General features: G+C 47.3%; 1 protein-coding gene across 8 annotated transcripts in view; it reads right to left on the bottom strand.

Annotated features, from left to right (window-relative positions):
* MAP4K3 (mitogen-activated protein kinase kinase kinase kinase 3) overlaps positions 1-18,153 on the bottom strand; it is a 294,708-nt gene that overhangs the window by 79,339 nt on the left and 197,216 nt on the right. For all 8 annotated transcript variants that reach the window (XM_033936081.1, XM_033936082.1, XM_033936076.1 and 5 more), the window contains 2 exons: positions 2,246-2,284; positions 1,949-1,996 (listed from right to left, as the gene is read on the bottom strand). In XM_033936081.1, the coding sequence (XP_033791972.1) occupies positions 1,949-1,996; positions 2,246-2,284 (87 nt within the window). The remainder of the gene's footprint in view (positions 1-1,948; positions 1,997-2,245; positions 2,285-18,153) is intronic.

Raw genomic sequence — 18,153 nt, 5'->3', positions numbered from 1 at the left:
TATCTGTTTTTACTCTGGCTTGTGGAAGTTGCAGGGAAAATATAGGATTTCATATTCATGAATACAAACAGTTTAACACTAATTTTTAAATAGGAGAAATATGGATGTATGAGTTTGGGGCCCCAGACTGTGTGTGTGTGTGTGTATTTCAATATGAAATGTTTTAACTAATATTCTAAAACTTTAGATTTTGGAGAACCCAGATACAACATGTGGAAATTGACCTTGGTGACCTTTAGCTAGGGACATTGTTACTATGGAAACTCCAGAGGACCAGTATAGGGAAAGGTCAATTATTTTGACCCTGCTTAGTTTAGTGACTGTGAAGCTGTCAGCTTTATAGAGATATAGTCAGACACAGAAAAAAACTCCAAACTGTCAGTTTGTCAGACACAAAGTTAGTCAGAGGGCTATATTTGATTCATCCTTTAAGACATAAGAAGAATACTGGTAAAAATATATTCTTTCTTCCTAGAAAAAACAAGTTTTGCAATTTGTTAATAAATTGTCAGCGGTGGTGCTTAGGAAGGCCTTTGTTCAAATAAGTACAACCTTTTACAGTGGCGTGTTAACTGAACATTGGAAGACTAGAATGATGTATTGCTGGTCATTGCGAGAGTACATAAGCAGGCACCAGCTTCTGAACCCGGGGGCGGGGGGGGAACCTCTTTCTCTATATAGACCACTTAAGTCTGAGGAGAGACTGGACAGGACCCCCCTCCCACACACACAGAATATTTTACAGACTTGGTAATGAATGTAATGCAATTTAAACTTAATTCTAATTTTAACCTCAAGTTTAATTGGATATAAACTGAATAACTATTATTTGGATTAAATTACATGTCTGTGTATGAATTACTAGCATGAAATATCCTGTATGTTGGACGCGAAGCACAATCCGCGTACTCAGTAGGCAATTGATCAAATAAATTCATATCATTGCAATATTTTTTATAGGACTTCAGAGGTGACACTCGTTGGACCAAAATGGCTGGAGTGCTGTTCCATCGTGTCTTGTCACTAGTCCCATTTTTTGGTTTTTATTAAAATAATTTTTTTAAAAGTGCAATAAAGTGCTTAGAATTTCTTGATATAAAACAATTAACTTCTATGAATTAATATATTTTTTGTTTCTCTATAGCTGAATGATTTTTCAAATAAACTTATTTAGTTTAGTAGAAGAAAAAACTTAGTTTTGTGGTCGCGTCAGGGAGGGAATGAAATAGCCGACACAATCATATTTTGCCATTAGGGCTGTTTCAAAACACACTCCTCCCTTTTTCCTTTTATTGCATGTTAAAGGCTCAAACTTTCGATTATAGCTAATACCACATTTGCAATTGTAACAGTGCTATGACCTTATTAATAAAGGCAATCCAAATGTCAAATCTTTGTTATATTGTGTTGAATGGCTGGATACCCATTAGAGATGGTGAAGTAAAAAAAAACCCCAAAAACCCAGAGAAAAACCCTCAGATTAACATGACAGTACCATCCTTCAAGTCTCAATGCTATCATAGGCATAAAAATCTCCACACATCAAAACTTCAATAAGTTTCAAAATGACCACCAGCCATTCATGTACACACACACACACACAAAAAAAATCAAAATTCAGCAAAAAGACTAAGACTTATCTGACACATCAGAAGTTATTTTCACGCTCACGTTTAATAAAGTGTGTAAAATTCTTAATAAATTCCCATTTCAGAAGAAGGTGGTGTGGAAGTAGTCTTTATTGGGAATTAAAGAATCAAGCGCGAAACAGGCTGAGGGGAGGGGCTGGGACATGGCCCAGTCGCTGACTACCCCATTTGTGACAAAGGATGGTAGCAATACAGCAAACAACTCAGTCCATGCATTGAATAACTCAAGCAAACAAACATTCTAAATTCATTCTTAAGATTTAAAAATCTCATGCAGAGTACAGTAAAATAAGACTTACTGGTTTATGTCATCCTCATCCTCATCTTCCAAATGTGCCACATGTCCCCTGCGGAAATGCATCATGGATGCATTAGATTGACTAAATCAACAAGTATATTTCACATTACACAGAATTTTATAATTTTATGCTTTGCTTTCAATTAATTAAAGTACAGCTGAAGTTCACACAAATTAGACCTCTGATATATTAATCTAACCAGCACAAGGCAAGTAAACATTGTGTTATAAATAAATACAGAACAAGAAACAAAGTATGAAGAACGTTAAGATGAGAGGAAAAGGAGAAAAAAATTACCGTTGATGTAGTTCCTCTTCAACTGATTTCAGAAGACTCCTTCAAAATTAAATCAAGGAGAATACATTACTCAATATTCCCCTCAGCTGACATAAGCAAGATAGAAGTAACTATGAATTTCTGGTAATCTAATTCTTTCCAAGATGGAAGAAGGCATTGCTCTGTGTGCCTGGCAGATGAGGTGTAAAGAAGCACTTATATGTCAGATTTTCATCTAGTCCTAACAATACTTATTCCAAGCATTTATGTTTTTATTTATTTAATTACCACTTGTCTTAAAATCCCAAAGTGATTTAGAAATAAAATACATACCACCCTACCCACCCAACCTATTACAAAATCACAAAAAAAGCACATTCTACCTACATCTATACATTCCCAACTAAGTCAAGAATAATAATTTCAACCAGTCATTTCAAATATGCAAATAGTCCAGCTCTGCCACTATTTGTAGCAAGATATTTATTTGGTGGCAAGTCAAATCCGCGCAAAACAAATGTGCGGTCAAATACGCGCAGACATTTGAGCACAAGATAATGAAGCTTGACAATTGTGCACAGAACAATTGTGCACAACTATAATCACACGCATGATAACTGAGCGTGACACAATCGCGCGCAAAACAATCACGTGCAGGATAAATGAGCGTGAGACAATAACACTAGAAACATTCATGCGCATGCGCAAGACAATCAATGTGCACGATGTATGCATGTCGTAGTTATGTCGCGCCTCAGAAATCTTCTCGTGACCAACGCAGGACGTAAAGGGACGTAACTTTTATATCGCTGGGTCACGTGAGTGCACTTTCATTACTATGGTTATGTAAGCTCTTTTAATATGAACTGGGCATGGCAGATGAGGTTCAATGTGGATAAGTGTAAAGTGATGCATGTCGGTAACATAAATCTAATGCACGAATACAGGATGTCCGGGGCGGTACTTGGAGAGACCTCCCAGGAAAAGGACTTGGGAGTTCTGATCGACAAGTCAATGAAGCCGTCCACACAATGTGCGGCGGCAGCAAAAAGGGCAAACAGAATGCTAGAAATGATAAAGAAGGGGATCACGAACAGAACAGAGAAGGTTATCATGCCCCTGTACCAGGCCATAGTACACCTTCACCTGGAGTACTGCGTCCAGCACTGGTCGCCGTACATGAAGAAGGACATGGTACTACTTGAAAGGGTCCAGAGAAAAGCGACTAAGATGGTTAAGGGGCTGGAGGAGCTGCCGTACAGCGAAAGATTAGAGAAACTGGGCCTCTTCTCCCTCAAACAGAGGAGATTGAGAGGGGACATGATCGAAACATTCAAGGTACTGAAGGGGATAGATTTAGTAGATAAGGACAGGTTGTTCACCCTCTCCAAGGTAGGGAGAACAAGAGGGCACTCTCTAAAGTTGAAAGGGGATAGATTCCGTACAAACGTAAGGAAGTTCTTCTTCACCCAGAGAGTGGTAGAAAGCTGGAACGCTCTTCCAGAGGCTGTAACAGAGTACCGTATTTTCACGCATATAACGCGCGCGTTATACGCGTTTTTACCTACCGCGCATACCCCTCGCGCGTTATATGCGTGAGCGCGGTATACGAAAGTTTTCAAACATAGTTCCCACCCCGCCCGACGCCCGATTCACCCCCCCAGCAGGACCACTCGCACCCCCACCCCGAACGACCACTCGCACGCGCTCCCACCCGCACCCGCATCCACGATCGGAGCAAGAGGGAGCCCAAGCCCTCTTGCCCGGCCGACTCCCCGACGTCCGATACATCCCCCCCCCCCCGGCAGGACCACTCGCACCCCCACCCCGAAGGACCGCCGACTTCCCGACAATATCGGGCCAGAAGGGAGCCCAAACCCTCCTGGCCACGGCGACCCCCTAACCCCACCCCGCACTACATTACGGGCAGGAGGGATCCCAGGCCCTCCTGCCCTCGACGCAAACCCCCCTCCCCCCCAACGACCGTCCCCCCCCAAGAACCTCCGACCGCCCCCCCAGCCGACCCGCGACCCCCCTGGCCGACCCCCACGACCCCCCCACCCCCCTTCCCCGTACCTTTGGAAGTTGGCCGGACAGACGGGAGCCAAACCCGCCTGTCCGGCAGGCAGCCAACGAAGGAATGAGGCCGGATTGGCCCATCCGTCCTAAAGCTCCGCCTACTGGTGGGGCCTAAGGCGCGTGGGCCAATCAGAATAGGCCCTGGAGCCTTAGGTCCCACCTGGGGGCGCGGCCTGAGGCACATGGTCGGGTTGGGCCCATGTGCCTCAGGCCGCACCCCCAGGTGGGACCTAAGGCTCCAGGGCCTATTCTGATTGGCCCACGCGCCTTAGGCCCCACCAGTAGGCGGAGCTTTAGGACGGATGGGCCAATCCGGCCTCATTCCTTCGTTGGCTGCCTGCCGGACAGGCGAGTTTGGCTCCCGTCTGTCCGGCCAACTTCCAAAGGTACGGGGAAGGGGGGTGGGGGGGTCGTGGGGGTCGCCAGGGGGGTCGCGGGTCGGCTGGGGGAGCGGTCGGAGGTTCTTGGGGGGGGGGGGTCGTTGGGGGGGAGGGGGGTTTGCGTCGAGGGCAGGAGGGCCTGGGATCCCTCCTGCCCGTAATGTAGTGCGGGGTGGGGTTAGGGGGTCGCCGTGGCCAGGAGGGTTTGGGCTCCCTTCTGGCCCAACTACCAAAGGTACGGGGAAGGGGGGTGGGGGGGGGCGTGGGGGTCGCCAGGGGGGGTCGCGGGTCGGCTGGGGGAGCGGTCGGAGGTTCTTGGGGGGGGCGGTCGTTGGGGGGGAGGGGGGTTTGCGTCGAGGGCAGGAGGGCCTGGGATCCCTCCTGCCTGTAATGTAGTGCGGGGTGGGGGTAGGGGGTCGCCGTGGCCAGGAGGGTTTGGGCTCCCTCCTGGCCCGATATTGTCGGGGAGTCGGCGGTCCTTCGGGGTGGGGGTGCGAATGGTCCTGCCGGGGGGGGGGATGAATCGGACGTCGGGGGGGGTGAACGGAGAGGCGGGACAGCGCACGGAGAGGCGGGGCAGTGCACGGAAGTCAGGGGGGTGAACGGAGAGTCGGGACAGCGCACGGAAAGTCAGGGCAGTGCACGGAAGTCAGGGGGGGTGAACGGAGAGTCGGGACAGCGCACGGAAAGTCAGGGCAGTGCATGGAAGTCAGGGGGGGGTGAACGGAGAGTCGGGACAGCGCACGGAGAGGCGGGGCAGTGCACGGAAGTCAGGGGGGGTGAACGGAGAGTCGGGACAGCGCACGGAGAGGCGGGGCAGTGCACGGAAGTCAGGGGGGTGAACGGAGAGTCGGGCAGCATGCGCGGTATAATCGTGAGCGCGTTATACCAAAGTTTTTGTGCTTATCATCGTGATTTCTGCGCGCTATACACGTGTGCGCGTTTTATACGGGTGCGTGTTATTTGCGTGAAAATACGGTAGATACCGAAGAGGGAGTGGAAAATATGAAAAAGGATCTGCAAAAGTTAGAGGAATGGTCTAATGCCTGGCAACTAAAATTCAATGCAAAGAAATGCAGAGTAATGGATTTGGGGATTAATAATAGGAAGGAACCGTATATGCTGGGAGGAGAGAAGCTGATATGCACGGACGGGGAGAGGGACCTTGGGGTGATAGTGTCCGAAGATCTAAAGGCGAAAAAACAGTGTGACAAGGCAGTGGCTGTTGCCAGAAGGATGCTGGGCTGTATAAAGAGAGGCGTAGTCAGTAGAAGGAAGAAGGTGTTGATGCCCCTGTACAGGTCATTGGTGAGGCCCCACTTGGAGTATTGTGTTCAGTTTTGGAGACCGTATCTGGCGAAAGACGTAAGAAGACATGAGGCGGTCCAGAGGAGGGCGACAAAAATGATAGGAGGCTTGCACCAGAAGACGTATGAGGAGAGACTGGAAGCCCTGAATATGTATACCCTAGAGGAAAGGAGAGACAGGGGAGATATGATTCAGACGTTCAAATACTTGAAGGGTATTAACGTAGAACAAAATCTTTTCCAGAGAAAGGAAAATGGTAAAACCAGAGGACATAATTTGAGGTTGAAGGGTGGTAGATTCAGGGGCAATGTTAGGAAATTCTACTTTACGGAGAGGGTAGTGGATGCCTGGAATGCGCTCCCGAGAGAGGTGGTGGAGAGTAAAACTGTGACTGAGTTCAAAGAAGCGTGGGATGAACACAGAAGATTTAGAATCAGAAAATAATATTAAATATTGAACTAGGCCAGTTACTGGGCAGACTTGCACGGTCTGTGTCTGTGTATGGCCGTTTGGTGGAGGTTGGGCAGGGGAGGGCTTCAATGGCTGGGAGGGTATAGATGGGCTGGAGTAAGTCTTAACAGAGATTTTGGCAGTTGGAACCCAAGCACAGTACCGGGTAAAGCTTTGGATTCTTGCCCAGAAATAGCTAAGAAGAAAAAATTTTAAAAAATAAAAAATTTTAAATTGAATCAGGTTGGGCAGACTGGATGGACCATTCGGGTCTTTATCTGCCGTCATCTACTATGTTACTGTTATAGGGGAAAACACCCTCCAAGGATTCAAGACAAAGTTAGACAAGTTTCTGCAGAACAAGAACGTGCGCTGGTAGGGCTAGTCTCAGTTAGGGTGCTGGTCTTAGACCAGAGGGCCGCCGCATGAACGAACTGCTGGGCATGATGGACCACTGGTCTGACTCAGCAGTGGCAATTCTTATGTTCTTATGAGAACATGGTCATAGGCTCTTTTTATATGTGGTGAGAACAGCACGCCCTTCTTTGGTTTGGGTGAGTGTTATCTCGCTAGAACTTTGTCTGTAGCAGGAATTGTTGTTGGTGAGAACAACACTACTTCCACATTTCTACATTTCCAGGTATGTTCATATTATCATATCTTTAATTTAGAACGGGGCTTAATGTTTTTAAAGTTATATAATATGTGCGCTAGAGAAGCATAAGATAAACGCATGTAGCAACAATAGCGCACTGTGTAAAAGCGCGACTGGAGGCATATTTATATCAGAATATAGTAAATGGAAACACAATACTAAATATAGACCTGCGCACATTTGTCTGCTCGCATTTCTCTTGCATGCTATTGGCTTGCTTGATATAGACCTGCGCGCATGTATCCTGCGCTTCTTTTGTCTTGTGCTAAAATGTCTGCATGTACTTGACTGGGTGCATTTTACTATGAACCATTTATTTATTTATCCAATTTTCTATACCTTTCTCCCATGGGAACCCATGGTTTACATGAATTTATTCAGGCACTCAAGCATTTTTCGTTGTCTATCCTAGTGGGCTTACAATCTATCTAATGTATGGGGGGGAATTAAGGGGGGAATTAAGCGACTTACCCATGGTCAAAAGGAGTAGCATGGGTTTGAACCCACAACCTCAGGGTGCTGAGGCTGTAGCTTTAACCACTGCATCACACTCTTCATGATGACATGCTTAAATACAACTGACTTTAATGTGTTCATCATTTTGGATTCCTCATCTTCTCTGTGACATGTTGAGTTTGCACTGCACAAGCATATGTACTGATGGCACAAGGTTAGGCAAATCACTGGCATGCATGGCCAATGTTGCTGAAAGGGATGTCCAAGCCCTACCAGCTGCAGATGTTCTCCACATGCTGAGTAGTAAGGAAGTGAGCAGTATGATTGTAGACATTGAAACCACACCACCGTGAATACTCAGTGAGCATGTGTGTGGAGTATCAGCATCAGCAACTAGATGTGTGTCACTAACTTCCCTACTGCTCAAACAGCACGAAGGGGCTGAAAAAGAGAACATCTTCAGCTGAAGGTACCAATTTTAATGTGGTGACTGTGATTGGGGGGGGGGGGGAGGCACGTGGAGTAGCAGAGAGAGGACATGTGGGTGGTACGTGATTATTCATTGTACAATAAGTTGCCCAATCCCTGTGACAGCATCTTCCACTGACATGATAGATTAGTTTCCAAGAGAGAGTTCTATTTAATAATACAATTCTGTAATAAAAGATGAAAACAATGGCAGTATTTTTTGCCCAATATATTAACACCAGCAAAAACAGACTAATTTTTATGCATTGTAATGCAACGACATTTGAAACTGCATTAGCTGTGAACACATTTTTAACAAAGTGTATAATTTTCCCTCTCCCTCCCACCCTCCTCTGGGGCTGCAATTTGATTCATACAGCAGCTTTTCTAAGACATCTTCCAGCACTGCTTTGCAATACAGCTCATGTCAGAGAGTGTAATGTTTAGATAAGTGCTTTTGTTATTACTAGACGAGAAAAACTGGCAAACATCTTCAGAAGACCCTGGTGCAAGACGTCATAAATAAAAGGAAACTGGGAACAAGTGAGGCAAATGAATGTGATGCAAAGGAACAAGCTCTTTAATAGGCATGACAACACTGACAGTGTTTTGGCAAAACCTTCATCAGGAGTCCAATCTATTAAAAAATATGAACATGAATTACAAAAAATGCTTTTGTTCTATGCAAATGAAACATTGCCACAGTGCTTGCATAACAAAGACCTTTAGGGTTTTTGTTTCTTTTTTTTTTTTTTTTACAATTAATTGCTGCATATACCATATATGCTCAAATATAAACTGATCCGAATATAAACTGAGGTATCCTTTTTCCCTCCAAAAAGGGGGAAAAAAGGGTGACTCGAATACAATCCAAGGTTAAAAATTTGGGTTATCATGGAGAGCCAATCTATAAAGACTGTTCACCCTCCCTCCCCATCAGTTATCTCATAAAAATAGTTAGCCCTAGGTGTCACATACCCTAGGTACACCATTGAACAAAAGCACAATGCCAAAATTTGTGCATACTGATGCAGCGCAATTGTATGCAAACAAACTGTGCAGAACTTGCACACTAACTTGAAAGGACACAATGGATGTATGCACAGTTATGTGCCAATGGCTCCAAGAGTTTGCATACACCTTTAAGAAAATTACACACCATTTTCATCAGACTTAATGTTGGGTGGGTTTTATAGTATTTTTCATGCTGATTTCAAATCTGTTTTTCACTAGCACATCACATTTTTGTAATGAGGCTCATTATATATAATTATCAACGTTAAGGAGGATTAACGACAGTTGTCTTTCTTTTTTTAAGCTATAGACGGTGATTAATATCAGTATTTATCATGCCAAGACATTGTACTAATCATCCAGATAGTTTCTGTTATGCCTGTGGTTCATTCATGACAAAAGCACATCGTCGTCCAATTACTTAGAATCTGAAGAAAGTATACAAATTGTACTTTGGCTGTCGACTGGGTGACCAGGATAAGTCTTGGGCTCCACATATCATCTGTACCAGTTGTTTCAACGGACTTTGTGACTGGCTCAATCAATGAAAGGCAGCAATGTCATTTGCAATCCCAATGATATGGAGAGAACCGCGAGACCATATTAAAGATTGCTACTTTTGCCTTGTGAACACAATTGGATTCTCAGCAAAACTAAGCACAAAATTATATATCCTACTCTGAATTCTGCTATTAGGCCTGTTCCTCATGATGACTCACTGCCTGTCCCTGTACCTCCACAAAATGGACTTGCTTCTATGGAACATGATGAGGAATGTGATGATGATGCAGAAGCTGATCACAATCCAGAATTATCCTGATCTGAATAATGAAAATTCAGAACCAGAGACCTTTACACAAGCTGAGCTTAATGATCTTATTTGTGATCTAAATCTTTCAAAAGAAAAAGCAGAACTTCTTGCTTCAAGGCTTAAGCAATAGCACTTGCTTGCAAAAGATGCTAATATAACTCATTACAGAAAAAGGAATCATAACTTAACAACATTCTTCACTGTAAATAGCTCATTGTGAATCTCCAGCCCAGTGGCGGATCCAAAGCGTCCTGCGAGCCAACACTACATAAGCTGAGACCTTGTCTAGAACCTTTATGAGGTTATTCAATGTGTATGCTACATAGTCCATGCTCTCTAGCACCATCTGAGGGCAGGCATCCTCCTCTGCTGAGGTATCATGGTGCAATTTCATGTGATAGGCACATGCTGCAAATGAGGCAGCTCCTATAGCATTAATGCACGAAGAAGCCACTTCAAAGAGCTTCTTTAAGACCATATCTACCCTGCGCGATCCTGGGAAGCTTTAAGCATCACTCCTCCTTAACTAGGGTGGGCTGTGTGCTTGGTAATCTAAGTCACTGCCAAATCCACCTTCGGCTGCTCAAACAGCTGTTGAAACTCTGGCACCATAAGATAAAGCTTAGACATAGCTTTAATCGATTTGAAAGAACTCTCCGGTGTCTCCCACTGTTCTGTGACTAGAGCAGTGAGATCTGAATGCACAGGAAAAAAGGATGTCAGAGCATTAGAACAGCTCATGACAGTGCACCAAGACATGGAGGGCTGACCTTCCAACTTCAGTTCTTTCATGGCGCCTGTAATAAAATGGTGGACTGAGATCAACTTTGAACAGGCAGTGTACAAAGAGGTCATCACCTGGATCAGGGCTCCCTGAGGCATCTTGCTCAACAAAGGGAATCAGTGTCATCCAGGGTGGAAATAGTGTTCAAAGTATCAGCGTGCCAACCAAGGCTATCAGAATCCACAGGAGCCTGGGTACTGGGGACCTGGCAGTGACCTCAGCCAAAGATACTGGTCTGGAAGCTAGCAACATGCCTGCCGGCTCTGCCATGTAAGCCAAGTCTGTGAGATGTGCTCTCCACATAAGCTGGATGAATTCTGGGGAGAAGCCTCACACCTGGGACAAGACTGGTTCCCGATAACCTCCAGTTGAGGCTTGCAAGAAGTCCCTGGACTCGGTGCACTTGTGTTTCAAGCTGTCACCAAAAACTGGCACTTGGGATATTTTTGCCCAATTCACGGACCTACATTGGCTCCTGGGCCCTCAAAGACCCAGATAGGGTAAGTCCGAAGCTCCCACCCCTTCCCCTCGCGATCCACATCATGTGGTATATAGACATGCTTCCACCAAAAGTCCAGCACAATCCACACATAAAACCATCAGATTAGAGGCTGAGGAGTCCATCCCTAATGATTTTTCACAAAATCATAGGGTTATGAGGCAGAAAAAAGAAATTGAAAAAGGATTGATAAAATCTAAGATAGCTGCTGCCAGTAAATTTGTGCCACAAACGGCCTGTGGAGTCAGAAAGATAAAAATTGCTGAAATAGGAGTCTTGGAGGTGGGAGACCTGAAACCTACCCCCAGAAAGGGCTAAAATACACGTTTTTGACCCCTTTATTCCTCATAGGAAGTAATGTGGTTGTACTCAGTCTCCAAAGTGCCTGCCTTCCAGTTCTATCTTGCAACTGCATTGAAGGAAAAGGAATTTCTGTTCAAATTTTGTCCAAATACACCAATCTTTCAGATCTTCAGGCTGCCAGTTGTATGGATACTGACCAAAACCTCTGCCCCCCCCCCTCATAATCTTGCCACATGACTGGTGGCGGGAAAATGCAGTTTGTGCCCTGATATCCCAAGGGATCTTACTCAGGGCGCATACAGCCTGTGCTGAAGACTCTGACAAGGTCAGGAGGCAAGCTTGCTCCCTGGGGAATGGATCACGAGCCTTGATATGGCACACAGCAGGCTGAATCCACAGGTCTACCTGAAGCTTGCCCTGTGAAGCTGCAGTCTGACTCCACAGAAACTGCTTCCTTTCCCAGGCAGAGAACTCCTCCGAAAAGGGTCTCAAGGCACCAAAGCCACCAAAAAAGAATGAACTTAAGCAGAAAAAAGAATAAAAAGCAAAACATATCAGAAGCACTTCTGCATGGTAAACTTGCAGAAATAAAAACTGTAGGGGGCCCTGTGCTCCTCAGCTAAGTGGGAGGAGCACAGGAAAAAATGTGTGGGTTTTTGCAAGACCTAGTTCACAGGTTGAGATAAAACACCTATCGTACTGACTCTGGAGTGGATGTAACATAATAAGACATTTAAGACAAATAGGAGAAAAATATTTTTTCACTTAATGCATAGTTGAGCTCTGGAACTCATTTCCAGAGGATATATTAAAGCAGTTAATGAAGATGCATTTAAAAAAAGGTTAAATGGATTAAGTTGCTATATGCTTGCCCCAGAATTTAAAACAGTGATGGTTTGGAGACAATTTTTAGATATTTTTTTCATCTGGGTGAGCATGGAGGAATCTTTAAAATAATTTGTTCAGTTCCTTAATACATTGGATCAATAGATTAAGTTCACTCTATCATATAATAAACAGAGGCTAGAGTTTTTGGACCTCACCATCTTTCGTGACCAACAACAGTTTAAAACCACCTTATACCGCAAACCAGTTGAAAAGAATACTCTTCTCCAATTTCACAGCCATCATCTATATAAATTAAAATTCAATTTGCCAGTGGGACAGTTTCTTCAGTTAAAGAGAATCTGCACTGATGAAGAAGATTTTACATTCCAAGCTAAAAGTCTAGAGACGCGAATAGCTCAGAGGGGATACCCAATGTAATCCATTCGGAAAGCATTTCTCAGGGCTAAAATTTGCCAATCGGGAGCTCTTATTGAATAGACAAGAACAGCCTACCCAAGAGTATGAACATATTGACAACACAATGGTATGTGTTATGCCCTTCTATGACCATTCTAATCTACTGGTCACAAGTATGAGAAAACACTGGCAAATCTCGCAAACTATATCTGGCTTATTTGAAGAATTTCCCACTATAGCTTATAACAGGGGGAGAAATTTGGGAGAACATCTAGCAAGATATAGATACACTGAGGGAATGGAAGAAAAGACAGAGGAAGAAAAAGTACACTTACAGTGTGGCAATTTCCAATGGTGCGGAAAAACAATTGAGGGTTGCGAATGGCAACCCCCTGATAGCGATATAATAATAAGATCCAGAACGCGTACTTCTTGCAGATCCCATAATGTGGTTTACATTATAATATGACCTTGTAAGCTCATTTACGTGGGCAGGACAAGCCGTGCAATAAACATCAGGCTTAATGAACATAAATCTAGGATTGTTAATGGTATAATTCAAGCCCCACTGGTTCAACACTAGCAACAGTATGCACATACGGTAGATGATATCCAATGGCGAATTATAGCCCATATTAAAGAAGGGTGGGAGGGAGGTCATTCTGAACAGAGATTAAACTTTAGGGAACAAAAGTGGATCTTTGAACTAAATACAATAGAACCAGCAGGTTTAAACCAAGAAATCGAATGGATGTCTTTGGTGTGAGCCCTGATTGGCTGCCTTCAAAGCTGACGTAAGCATAGAGGTAGGGCTAAAAGTAATGCAAAAAACGTAGCGACCATCTTGTTCAGAAGAAGCTATCAGATCGGGATGGTGCAGAACATTATACAAGGGGTAATCATTTACTTTTAAGATTCATTTTTAAGATGCACTATGGACCCTGAGGTTGTATTAGAATAATAAACAGCACAGGGTCTATATTACTAGCATAACTCATCATAAATATATGTATTTTATGCTGTAGGGGTCTTCTTGATACAGCCTTCGGGCAAAACATATCGGAGAACTGACAGGTCCCTTCCTGATACTAACAACAAAACAAAGATACGTTCAAGTTTGAAAGATAAAATGTTAATATTTATATATATAGTTTAGAATTTGCACGGAGCACTTTAAACACAAAAAATAGTGTGGATCTGATGACAAGGCCAGTGCCAAACAAGTACTTAGCCATTGAAAACATTTGGCTATTACTGGCACTTCTGAAGATCCTGAAGTGAAATATAAAAGTAAATGTTATGTGAAAAAAGGAGAAATTAGGTTCTTACCTGCTAATTTACTTTCTTTTAGCTTCTCCAGACCAGTAGAGGTTAACTTTACGAATGGGTATATATCTAATCATGACCAGCAGGTGGAGACTGAAAACAAAACTTTGGGACAGTATATCCTAGCCCCTCCTCTCTATTTCCCTCAGTCTGCCGAATAGCCAAGCAGAACCAAGAACTGGAAAACAACAGAGAGAAAAAACAATACTCCGAAAGGAGTAACAAATAACAAAACCCAAAATGCTGTTGGAAAATGCAGAGGAGAAATTCCCGAAGGAAGAATGTCCCCACAGCTCGCCAGCTAAGCCAGCCGAGCCACAGCCGCTGTTCTTCAATTCTCCCCGGCCCTAGAAAAATACTAGAACCCGCAGCAAAAAACCAAAAACTGCCCGCGCAACAGCCCCAACAACAACAACAACAGACAGGGTGGGGACCTCTACTGGTCTGGAGAAGCTAAAAGAAAGTAAATTAGCAGGTAAGAACCTAATTTCTCCTTCTTTAGCACTCTCCAGACCAGTAGAGGTTAACTTTACGAATGGGACGTACCAAAGCAGTCCCTCTCACGGGCGGGACCCCCGAAGGGCCGATACCAGTACACGCTCACCGAACACCGCGTCCCGACGCGCCTGCACATCAACCCGATAATGACGAACAAAGGAATGCAAGGAGGACCAAACCGCAGCCTTACAAATATCCACAGGAGGCACGAGCGACGACTCAGCCCAAGAAGCCGCCTGACCCCGAGTGGAATGAGCCTTGAGAAACTCCGGAACAGGCTGCTGTTTCAGAAGATAAGCGGAAGCAATCGTCTCCTTGATCCAGCGCGCAATAGTAGCCTTAGAAGCGCCAGCTCCCCGACGAGGACCCGCCAGGAGGACAAAGAGACGATCGGACTTCCGGAATTCCTGGGTCCGCTGCACATAAGAGCGAAGGACCCGACCGACATCCAACTTGCGCAGCTGCCGTTGCTCAGAAGAGCCCTCCCGACCACCCAAGACCGGGAGAACCACCGATTGATTGACATGAAAAGGAGAAACAACCTTAGGCAGAAAGGAAGGAACAGGCCGCAAGACGACCCGCTCCCTAGAAAACTCCAAGAAGGGAGTCCTACAAGAGAAAGCCTGCAGCTCAGAAACACGCCTAGCAGAAGTAATGGCCACCAAAAAGACCGCCTTCAAAGTAAGGTCCTTCAAAGAACAGTCGTCCAACGGCTCGAAAGGCGGACGCACCAATACAGAAAGCACCAGATTAAGATCCCAAGAGGGAACCGAGGGCCGTAGGGGAGGCCTAAGCAACTTGGCCGCCCGCAAAAACCTAATCACATCAGGAAGAGCCGATAAACGCTGACCTGACACCAACCCTCGAAAAGCCGACAGGGCCGCAAGATGAACCCGGAGAGAAGACCAAGCCAGGCCTCTATCCAGACCGTCCTGCAAGAACTCCAGAATGTTAGGCAGAGAAGCGCGAAAAGAGGTCACTCCCCGCGCCCGACACCATTCCTCAAAGAGACGCCAAACCCGCACATAAGCCCGAGAGGTAGAAAGCCTCCGGGACCCCAACAGTGTAGAGATCACCTTGTCGGAATATCCCTTCTTGCTAAGGCGACCCCTTTCAAGAGCCACGCCGTAAGACAGAAGGGAGACGGGTCGAACATGGGAATGGGACCCTGCATCAGCAGGTCGTCCGAGAGAGGCAGAGGAAGAGGACCCGCTACCAGGTGCCTCACCAGATCCGCATACCACGGACGGCGAGGCCAATCCGGCGCCACCAGCACCACCAAACCCGGATGGTAAACAATGCGAAGAAGCACTCTGCCCACCAGCGGCCAAGGAGGGAATACATACAACAGCCCCTCCGTTGGCCACTGCTGGACCAGAGCATCCAGACCCTCGGCCAGACCGTCCCTGCGACGACTGAAGAAGCGGGGCACTTTGGCGTTGCCACCCGTGGCCATCAGGTCCATCAGGGGCTGCCCCCAAGCCTGCACTATCAACTGAAACGCCTCGGCGCCGAGACACCACTCTCCTGGATCTAGGAAGTGACGACTGAGGAAGTCTGCCTGAACATTTTCTACTCCGGCTATGTGAGAGGCCGAGAGGTCCAGCAGATGGGATTCCGCCCAAACCATGAGCAGAGCCGCCTCCTGCGCCACCCGAGTGCTCTTGGTGCCCCCCTGACGATTGACATAAGCCACCGCCGTGGCATTGTCCGACAGCACTCTGACCGACTTGCCCCGCAACAGGGAGTGGAAAGCCAACAGCGCCAGACGGACCGCTCTGGTCTCCAACACGTTGATCGACCAGGCGGCCTCCTCCGCGGACCAGGTGCCCTGGGCTGAGTGACCCAAACACTGAGCCCCCCAACCCAGGAGACTCGCATCCGTCAGGAGCACCGTCCACTGCGGGAGATCCAGACCCACCCCCTGAACTAGGTGAGGGGTCTGGAGCCACCAACGCAGACTGCAGCGCGCCAAGCCTCGCAGGGGAACCGGAACATCCATCCCGTGCCTCTGGGGAGACCACCTCCGGAGCAGAGCATACTGGAGAGGACGCATGTGGGCCCGCGCCCACCTCACCACGTCCAGGGACGCCGCCATCGACCCCAAGACCTGGAGGAAATCTCGCGCCCGAGGACACCGGGACGCCAAAAGCAGGCGAATCTGAGATTGCAATTTGCTCACCCGGCCCTCTGGGAGGAAGACCTTCCCCAAGGAGGTGTCGAACAGCACCCCTAGGTACTCCAGACGCTGAGCCGGGACCAACCGACTCTTGGAAAGGTTGACCACCCAGCCCAGCGACCGGAGAAACTCCACCACCCGAGCAGTAACCCGGGAGCTTTCCTGCAACGACTTTGCCCGAATTAACCAGTCGTCCAGGTAGGGGTGTACCAGGATGCCCTCCGACCGCAAGGCTGCCGCGATGACCACCATCACCTTGGTGAACGTCCGAGGAGCCGTGGCCAGCCCAAAGGGAAGCGCACAGAACTGAAAGTGCCGACCCAAGATCGCAAAGCGCAGGAAACGCTGATGAGAGGCCCGAATGGGAACATGCAAGTAGGCCTCCGTCAGATCGAGAGAAGTGAGAAACTCCCCCGGCTGAACCGCCAGAATGACCGACCGCAGAGTTTCCATACGGAAAGAGGGAATCTTGAGAGCCCTGTTGACCCCTTTCAAATCGAGGATGGGCCGAAAAGTCCCCTCCTTCTTGGGCACCACAAAGTAAATGGAGTACCTGCCCGTGCCCCACTCCGGAGGGGGCACCGGAACAACTGCCCTGAGATCTAGCAAGCGCTGAAGGGTCTGGCGAAAAGCCTGCGTCTTCCCCGGAGTCTGACATGGAGAAGCGAGGAAAAAATCCGGTAGAGAGCGGGCGAACTCCAGGGCATAACCGTCCCGCACCACCTCCAGGACCCACTGATCGGACGTGATCTCGGCCCATTTGGGGAAAAATTCGCGCAGCCGGGCCCCCACCGGAACCAAAGGGGGCGCCGGCAAGGCGTCATTGTGCAGGACGGGAAGCGGGGGAACCGGCGGAGGGATTCCCTGCCCCCCGACGGGCCCCCCGAAAGGGCTGCATACGCTGGAAGAACCGACCCCGGGAAAATCCCGGAGACTGGAAAGAAGCAGCCCCACGCCCAGGGCGATACTTGCGAAAATCCCGCAAACGCCCCCGGGCCGCACCCCCCCGAGACGCCGGGCGGGCACGGTCCTCCGGCAGACGGGGAACTTTCGAGTCCGACAGAGTCTGAATCAACTTATCCAAATCCTCTCCAAACAAAAACGACCCCCGAAAGGGAAATTTAGTAAGCTTAGCTTTGGACGCAGCATCCGCCGCCCAAGCGCGCAGCCACAACACACGCCTTGCGGCCACGCCAAAAGCCATAGACTTAGCCGAGATCCGCACCAAGTCATAGAGAGCATCCGAGAGGAATGAGGCCGCCATCTCAATCTTCGCAACCTCCTGATCCACCAGAGACCAGTCGTCAGACTCTCGATCCAAGACCCGCTCCGCCCACCGAAACACGGCGCGAGCGACCAGTCCCCCACAAATAGCCGCCTGGACCCCAAAGCCAGAGACCTGAAAATTTTGCTTAAGGAGGCCCTCCAATTTGCGCTCCTCAGGATCTCGCAAGGCAGAACCGCCCTCAACAGG

The sequence above is a fragment of the Geotrypetes seraphini genome, chromosome 3, assembly GCF_902459505.1.
Source record: "Geotrypetes seraphini chromosome 3, aGeoSer1.1, whole genome shotgun sequence".
NCBI classification, from domain to species: Eukaryota; Metazoa; Chordata; class Amphibia; order Gymnophiona; family Dermophiidae; genus Geotrypetes; species Geotrypetes seraphini.
This window is presented reverse-complemented; position numbering and strand designations above follow the sequence as displayed.